Below are 9788 nucleotides of genomic sequence, written 5' to 3' on the forward strand. Positions count from 1 at the left end.
CAGATTAAAGCCGAAACAAAATGTATGAAAATGGACCTTGAGCTACCACCTTAAGTAACGTAGTACCTAAATGTATTTTCGACTTGACTGTACCTATCTATCTGTATACCTGCGCTCGCATTTAACTTCACAGGCACCAAGGAGATTGAATCGATGTATATAATGCTTTAGCCGTCCTCCTCTTTATCTAAGCTTACTTGGCACTAAAATAATAATATTATGATATTTCTCTTTGATGATACTTTTTAGTATGCGCCAACGTCACTAACCGTCACGAGCCGTCACTCCGAAATGTTTTAGCGTCAAATTCATAGTCACATATTATGTTGAATATGCTTCACATTTGGTATATGGCATACGAGCAGCACCGGCGCGGTTTCCCATAATAACGGCAGGCAATTCAGCCACGCGCGACAGGAGCGGGCAAGACAGGCGCATGGCGCGCGCAGCGCTCATGGCGCTGGCGTGGGCGGCGGCAGCCGCTGCGGCCTCGGCGGCGCGCTACGTCGATTACTCCGGCGTCAAAATGCCGCAGTATGGCCCCGGCGACTACGACAGTCCTCGCGACCTACCACACCTCGCCGCCGCCGCCGATGACTACCACGGCCATTCGCCCGACGCATCGGCTTCATTAGACTATAAGTTTGAGGAGGACATTCACGGTGTGTTGGCAGCATTTCTGAGTTCTTCATGATATACTTTGTTTTAGAATCCACAATAATTAATTACAACAAACTTTCTTATAGTAATGGCTTTGCCGGGACTCCTAGGTTGCATTGAGCCACATATGTAACTACTTGTAATTTGTGAGGATTTTGGTGATTATATGGAAAAATTATCCAGGTATTTGTCTATCTGACGTGATTTAGTAAATGTGTAAAGTCTGGGTGGAGAATACCGGTGCCGTTTAGACTCTAATTTAATTATGTTACCGATGAGACGAGACCTAGGACCGCATTAAGTATTACGGGGTTCCTAGGCAACGTACATCTTGGGACCACTTTTACCTTTCCTGACTAAAATATTTTTTTCAACCATAATCTAATTAACTGACTTCATAAGACTATAATATAGTTAACGTGCATATAAGTATGTATGTTTGTTTGTATAACTGCTATTTTCTAAATAGGTACTGATCCGATTTGGGTGAGGTTCCTGTTTTTAAAATTTATATACTTTTTAAAAAGTTTTAAGTGTAGTTAGGTATACCATATTGGGATCTGATAACGATCTTCAGAAGTAGACAATGAAACTAACAGCAATTGACCTACGATTACTGTGGTCGTATTTATGTAAATAAAAAGTTAAAAAAAAACCTATTCAAAAACGACTGCAAACCGAAAATATTTAACTTTATGATATTATAATGTACGCAACGAAAACGTGGATTGGGCTTATTTAATTACACTCGTAAATTTATTTATTATTATCGCGAAATTGTGTTTTTTATGAAGGAAGAATGAAACAGGTAACGATTTTTAGTTGTACTAAAGACATCCTTCGTTTAATTACGTTTTTATGTAACATTTAAAAAGTATTTACTTACTATGCATAACAGTTGTAGGAGTTTTAAAAAAAAAATTGGTTTTGTTAACTAGTTGCTAACTGTGAAGGAATATCACAATTTCCCTAAACTGGTGAATGTGACCAAATACCATACCACATCTTTATAAAACTGGGGTGCACTAAGCAATAAAAACTTTTCATTTGTGACTAAACAGGGGTACCATTTACCATTATCATTATAATAAGTATAAGATTGTATTTAGAGGTTTTCCTCTGCTCAAGCTAAGCTCGGTATACTGAGCGCCCGCCCTGGGACCCTCAGGGAAAGGGTGGCCCAGTTTCTCTTTAAGTGAAAACGGAATCCCCTAGAACTTTACTTAATAAGTATATATTATTATTATAGTATTAATATCATTACCATTATTGAGAACCCCGCAAATGATTCGTTAGTAGGATTTTTTTTTATTGCTTTGAATGACGAAACTAGCTAGTCCTTCGTCCGATAGTAGGTAAGTAATGCACACACACACACCATCACGCATTTATCCCCGAAGGGGTATGCAGAGGTGCATCCAGGGCACTCACTTTTCGCCAAGTGTGTTCCGTCCCAGGATGTGATAGACGGCGAACCTATCGCCATATTGGGCACAAATTGCAGACTACGGGCTGATATTGAGCATAAAAACCCAAATAGTAAGTGATGCGACTGCCCGTAAACAGTAGAAACACTATCCAGCACCTTGAATTGAAAAGTATTGTTTGGTCTTTCACTACGCTTGCTATCCTGAGACATGAGATGTTAAGTCTAATGAGACTTAACATCTCATGTCTCAGGATAGCAAGCCTGGTGAAAGACAAAACACAATGGTGTCCAGTAGCTACACTGGCTACAATGTCCTTGAAACCGGAACACAACAGTGACTATACACTGCTGCTTGGCGACAGAAAATATATACATTGCCGTGGTATCCACCCAGGTGGAATTTCCGTATCAGATACCTACCACCGCCACTATACCTATACCCCCATATAGGTAATTCACGAAGTAAATAAATTTAATGAAAATTACCTAAATGTTATAGGTCTAAGTAATTTCATTGAGCGACGCGTACGAGTCGCAAGTACCTACTCTTGGTCCCTGGCGGGTGGCGATTTGTCTGTTAGTTCCGAGACATCGACATCATTTTGTCGCGTTGAGTTATGTTAACCAGGGATGTTATGGAGCTCCGTAACCGTAACTGAAACTATCGGGTATCCGAAATAAAAATATATCCGTGACCGTAACCGTATATGTTATAAAAGTTTCGGATAATGAGTATGTTCCGACAGGTTTTTGTTTCACCGCTCACGCGCCACGTGAATCTTGTATAGTTTGTTTGTTTTTTTTAGTCACAACATAACCTCATTCATAAATAGTATTTTTTTCATTTAAGAGTAGGTAGGTACTTAATTTAATAAAGTGAAGGAAAAGTGTTGTGTTACGTATTTATTGATTTATAAGGACAAAATGCGTCCATTAAGTTAAAGGTAATTTTGCAAAACGTAAGCAGTGTGATAAAAACTTTTCACGGAAAGGAGGTGGCACCACTTCACTGAAACTTCATCTCAAATTAAAACATAGAGGTTTTCCGAACACCCATGTCCCCAATTAGTTCATCAATAATTAATAATCGACGATGACGACGAACGATAGTTACCTACTAATCGTAGCTCTACTGTATTACATAATATTTTTATTTTACTTTAATCTAATATCCGTAACCGAAACTATCCGAAATAATTACATATCAGTAGCCATATCCGAAACCGATATAATTTTATTCCTATATCCATATCCGTATCCATATCCGAAATTGCATATCCATAACATCCCTGATGTTAACCCTGATTTCTGTACCACGGCGCTGCGCTTTAACCTATTGGAATGTACCTACATTCACGCGGTGCCTCGCGTAGGTATTATTTTTTATCACGAAGGGCCCCTGGCCTTTTCTGGGTTCCTAGGCATTTGCCTAATTTGCCTTAGGGTTAACCCGGCCCTGAGAAGACCTACACAACATTTTTATTAATATTTCAATATATTGCAGGGAAATCAGAGAGACCGCCGAAAGAATCGGATGATCGGAAATCCTGGTCGAAATTTGCCCGAAGACATAGAGAACTTGAAAGACTGCGAGACGATGAAAATTTAGAGACTTTAGATAGGTATGACCCGGAGCCTGAAGAAATTTCAAAAATTAAAATTAATCATCGCTTGCCTGTGCTACGCACCCGACTTAGAAGCAGAAAATCTAGAAAGGAAGGGTCGTCGCGTCAGAGAACGGTCAAGCACAGACTAAACAGAAACGATCCCACTGACTCCGATATTGAATATATTCAGGGGAGAGAGGCCACACATGAGGCTAACGGGAAAGACATCGAGGTCGGAGTGGACGGCTACAGGCACACTCCAGTAACGGAGAGAATTATTCGCCGAAAGCCTAGAGACCGACACATCAGAGGTCGACTGGGCGACGACAGAGAAGATGCATTTGAGTCAAGTCGTCGAATGACGGCTGACCGTAGCACGGAGCCAGAATACTTGCTGCACGATGAGGACAGAGAGAGGATGAACGATCGCGAGCACTATCGACCCGTGCTGGAGGACGAGGACGCGGCGCTGACCGGCCGCAGGAGTAAGGCGTACGACAACTACGGCGATTACTACGACATGAAGAGGGTCCACAATATAAAAAAGAAACTCCCTACGTTGCTGCGGCGCACTTCAGGTGAGCATGTTCCCTAATGTTATGTGTCGCGTGTTACTCCTCACTGCACAGCCAGTCTGTTTGCCACTGACTACGAGTATATCGTCGATGGTGGTGGCTTAATCAACACTAAACATTTGCAGCAAGATTCAAAGTAATTAGAAATACTTTATTACTCGCATCAATCATCAGCCTTAAAGATATAGGTATTTTACTTTTATTAAAATTAGTCGCAGAGATATAATCATTTTTAACGTAATATCAGAAGTTGACATAATATGCCAGCCATTTTATAGGAAAAATAATATTATAAATGGTGGTAGGTATATACTAATGATGTAACGAATGTCATTTTTTGAATATTCGCGAATGCGAATGCGAATATCTGCTACCGACATTCGCGAATGCGAATGCGAATGTTTAGTTTTTGTTCAAATTTGGCGCCAATTTTCTATGGCTAAATAGTTAAATAATTGGTATGTTTTAAGAAAGAGTTATAGTTTATTGTAGAAGAATATTGTTTTAGTTTATTTAATATATTCTTTAGATATTTATTCAAGATGATAATTATCTAAACATTAAAAAGTTATGTAAAGACTGATAAAAAAATTATAGAAGAATTTGTTTTTGTTTCTTTCAAATTCTTTTAATTTCTTACTTGCTATTGTGTTACAAGTTCTAATGAGAATTGAATTTTTAAGCTTTATTAAAGTAAACGAAATAATTTTGTGTTGACCTCAGAGCGCTGCCGTACCGCACATGCAGTAGAACTATGCCACCCAGGCAGTCTCCTATTATCTTCAAATCTTTTTTTTTCTGATATTGACATTCGCAAAACATTCGCAGAAATTTTGCGAATGCGAATGCGAATGCGAATATCCAAAAATATGCGAATATTCGCGAATGAGAATGCGAATGCGAATATTCGTTACATCACTAGTATATACATAATATTATTATAGTAGGCAAACGAGCAAATGTGTCACTTAATGGAAACTGTTCATCAAGGCCCAGGTATGGCGAGTAACTGTCCACTTAAAAAAGAAATTGATGAATACAAATTATTCAGGGGAGGATATTTATTTAACCCGTGGCAATGGCATCTATGTTGATTTTCTTTTTAACGCGTCACAAGAATTCGTGCCGGCCATACGTGTTATAGATAAAACATTTGCAACGAGGTTATACTACTTCAAAACTTACGAAGTGTTCAATATATTATATACTGTAAATTAATAGTGTTGGTGCACAAAGTCATGGTTTCATGAATACAGTGTTAACCAAAAGCTTATGTGTGCTCAGCGAGGGTGATGCCTCCGACGGTCACCAGCACCAACGTGCTGGACGCGCTGTGGACACACCGCCGATCCGTTCCAGCGGCGCCGCCCGCGCTCGCCGGAGCCGCCCTGTCAGTCGTGCCGCTGCCTCCCTCCAGTGCGGCCCCTGTGGCTACTGCATCCCTCTGGCAGCCCGCTAGCACTGTCTCCACATCACGCGGGACCGTAGTCACGCAGGCAGCACAGAACAATATCTCGGCAGTGATTTCTCTTGCGGAAAAGTCAAGACTTTCCATATTGAAGAAGGCGCAAAGAAAAGAGAGCGTGCACAATGACTCTTCAACTGCGAAGCCGCCGGTGTTGCTACAAGTGACAGACAAGAGACTGACCGTAGTGGTGGTGGAGCCTCCGTCATCAGAAGGGCCCTGGATGAGGGCTCGTGAGGTGGCGGCGGACACTCCCGAGCGCGTGGAGCGCGCTAAGCGACTTATGAGACGCAAGCTCGTGGCAAGGGCGCGGAACATCCAGGAGTTGACGGACAACTGGGACGAGATGGTGTGCGACTATATCGACGTGTCGCTGCTGGACGCCGGTCCGCTAGCAGTGCCCCCGCTGCACCACGTTCAGTTTCTGCTCGCGTTCGCGATCCTGCTGCTCCTAATGTGATAGTTATTTATGTCGGAGCCCAATCTGCTAAGTTTCTGTCCATTAAACATTATTTCTAGACCATGACAACGTACTTTTGCTGTGGCTGCAGTCAAATATTCTAATTATATTCTAACTGAGGGTTTCTTAAAATGGAGTGGAGTGCATGTTCCCATAATTTATTAAAAGAAAAACATCTTTGAGATGAATATAAGATTTTGTAATAATCAGTAACATATTTAGACAATGCTGGCTTCAGATAACCCCTCTGTAGAGGCTTTTATGACGAAAGAGCCTAGCATTTGTGCTAAGTTCATATACTTAATAAAAAATTTGGAGACAACTATACATTTTTGCCTTACCTCAAAGATTTGTAAATTCACATATATATGAGATTCATATATATATATATATATATATATATATATGGATATAAGATGATAAAGGTGTTAGTAGCTTGTTACCATTAGGTGACCCACATACGTAAGTACATGCTCGTTTGCCGTTTGGCTATAAAACCTGGTTTAATTCCATTCATAAATTGCGTAACAGATATTGACAACCGGTCGTAGAGTTATGAATATTACAGCAAAATATAGCGCGCACCTTTAAATGTCAACGGTAACAAATGATACGAGAAGCAAAACGTGTTTGTAGCGCAAGCGGTGGCGGCAGGCGAGGAAGGCGAGGCACTCACTGGCGCGGGCTCCAGCGGCGCCGAGCGTGAGCTGCACGCGCTGCTGGCGCCGCACCGCCAGCGTAAGGAGGCGCTGGCGGCAGGTGGGTCCGACGCCGGGGAAAGCACACTCCCTGCCAGTGCGGCGCCACCACGCACTTTCGCGCCGGGCGCCGTCGACGCCGCCCTCGACCGACATTGGAACGAATTTGTTGTAACCAACAGCTGCCATGCGATACGGATTAACATGATCCTTGCTTTTTTAGCCTTATTAAACGACTTACAAAGATATAGCGATATTTTCATAGCTTTTAAATTATTAAAATTGAAAGAAATAAAAGCACATACACAATATATTATATGGCTTTTGCTTGCAACTCCGCCAGCGTGATGAAGGTTTCTCAGGATAAATACTTTCCCGGGATAAAATGTATCTTATACTACTCTGGAGTATTATAGTTTCCTATTAGTGGAAATGTTTTCAAAATCGGTTTAGTACTTTTTGAGCTAAGCGCGTTCAAACAAACTCTTCAGCTTTATATATTAATACAGATGATGTGTGTTGCGGATGAGCCACGCTGACACTGCTGTCACTGACTAGATTTTACAAAACCCGAGGTGGCCTGCTACTCTAGAATGTGTATTAATTTTGTTGCGTTCGGTGGAGCCAAAAGTATAGAGTTCCGCTTTAGACTTACGGATACTATCCTATCGTAAGACGTCTGCAACGCTCTATAGAGTAATAGATGAGACGCTGTGTCTGTATTGAAATGTATGGAACCCCCTAATGGTTAGTTCTTACCCCTTTTAGGATTGTTCATCACCGATCACGTAACATGCAAATTGTGAACGTCCATCAAAATCAATAGCTACGCTACAAACGTGTCAGTGAGCGACACGCGTGACACTGCAGACGTGTCGAGCGAGCGTGTCCGCGGCGGAACGTACAGCTCTTAATTACCCTGACGCTGGAAAGAGATTGCTTTGTGCTTGTCAGATAATACTTCCAAAATGTAGTATAGGAAACTACTACTAGGGCATTTATGTCGCGTGATACGTCAGCCGGCAGTGGTCAGAGTTATGATGGTAGGTGCATCACGCCGATTGCAGGTGCACTGACTGATCCCTAAACACCTCTCAAGCGAACCGGCCACTGCGGCAAGTGTTTCGCAACGCGCAGGGTGGTCGCCGGTGCAGTCGAATACACAATATATCGTGTACTCTCCATAATTAGAATTCAAGAGCAAAAAGCAGCTTCAGTTCCCGTCGCGCCGTGGAGCACTCTACACTTTACAAACTACAAGCGGTGGCTATAGGATACGCCGCGCATCGTCCTGCGCTCTGGCCGGAAATATAGATTTTCCATTTATTCGTATAATTCACCTATGACCTTTAACGCGGCCGCTTTTAAAGAGTTTTGTTAGTTTTATAGCGCCTAGAAGCGTCTCTATTAGCTCGGCGAGTTACAGGCGACACAAGCTGTATCATACCGACTGCTTAATTTTTAAAGAACAAGCGTGATGACTAGAGTACCTATGCAGTGGGCGGTGTGATGGTGTACACTGCACTGGTGCATAAGCAGTAATAAGGCAGCTATCACTACCGACATGCCATTGGTCATTTCCGATTCCAGAAAATTAGTAGCTTCTCAGTTCGACTGTATGTTTTTTTTGTGTGTTTGTTACGTGATTACTGCGCCATTTATGGACCGATTTTCAAAAATAGATTTTTCGAGATGAGATACTTCTGAAGTGGTCCCATAATCACCAAGTCAAGATCTGATGATTGGATCCTGGATAAATCGAGAGCAACGCTCAAATTTTATGAAGTAACTTAAGTACTTGCGTATGGTAATCATCATCTTATGTAGCTGAGCTGATGATGGAAGGTACAACTCCTTTACAATAAGGAGTTAGTCGAAGAGGCATCGAATGATTTAGTAAATTATTTTTATGTTTGAAAGGGTGTTTGCCATTTGGTCTCATAATTATTATTAACACAAAAAAATAATAACTTTTTAACTAAAAATAAAACTGCCTTCAAAAACCACTAAAGACTCCAAAATTGGTAACAAGTATATAGGTAATGTCATTTTTAAAAATAACCAAACTAAACATAGGTGTTTGATTCTAGAGTCACGAATGTGTCTAATGTCTTGCAGAACTAAACCCATTCCGAACAGGAACCGACATCTTGTAACATAATGCATAATATAAAATAGTAAGTTGCATTTGTGTGCCATGAAATGGTATTAAAGGCTTACATAATATGTAATTACAATTTCATGTTTCGTACATACTTAGTACATTTACCTGTCAAAATTGCGTTATGTATTGATTCATCACACGACCTTTAATATAAATTCATTTAATTTAAACAATTATTAATTAATTTTATTATCCACTGTTAAATTAATATTTTATGTATTATTATTAAATATGTTTGAAAATATTTGTTAAAAAATAGTTCCTGGTTATTGGCAGAATATTTTAAAACTGCTGTGGCCACGTGCCAAGTCTGGCAACAGTCTGGGTGCCCGGAGCTTGGAACAAACAAATAGCTAGCCTACCAAGACTTTCCAGACATTTGTATTTTTACCTTTTGTCCAAATTGTACAGTACTGTTAGTACGTGACCGTAAAAATATACTTATACTTATTACCAATAAGAAGTTTCATAAAAACCTACAATTCCAAGATTATTTGAATTAACCACGGAGGCTTGCAAACTTTTTTTTTCATTATGATTTCGAATTCTTTGCGTTCAACGAAAGCTGACTAGGAAGCAGGTACTATTTAAACAGTGGATTGTGTATCAGCGCCATCTATACTCCGCGGTGAAATTAGGCGCGCATTTGGCAGAGGGCGCCACAGCGTCTCTAATTGATTGCGCATCGAGACCGCGGGCCCGCGGCGCGCCGTGCGAGGAGGGACGCGCG

At 41.0% G+C, this 9788-nt stretch overlaps 1 protein-coding gene across 1 annotated transcript; it reads left to right on the top strand.

The window, feature by feature from the left end:
• The first annotated feature begins 249 nt into the window (after positions 1-249).
• LOC115451268 lies at positions 250-6262 on the top strand. The gene is made up of 3 exons (XM_030179519.2): positions 250-662; positions 3594-4274; positions 5556-6262. Exons 1-3 carry the CDS (start codon positions 437-439, stop codon positions 6194-6196), a joined length of 1548 nt encoding a protein of 515 aa, XP_030035379.2. The 5' UTR covers positions 250-436; the 3' UTR covers positions 6197-6262.
• The last annotated feature ends 3526 nt before the right edge of the window (positions 6263-9788 follow it).

This window comes from Manduca sexta, chromosome 27 (genome assembly GCF_014839805.1).
Source record: "Manduca sexta isolate Smith_Timp_Sample1 chromosome 27, JHU_Msex_v1.0, whole genome shotgun sequence".
In the NCBI taxonomy this organism is placed as follows: domain Eukaryota; kingdom Metazoa; phylum Arthropoda; class Insecta; order Lepidoptera; family Sphingidae; genus Manduca; species Manduca sexta.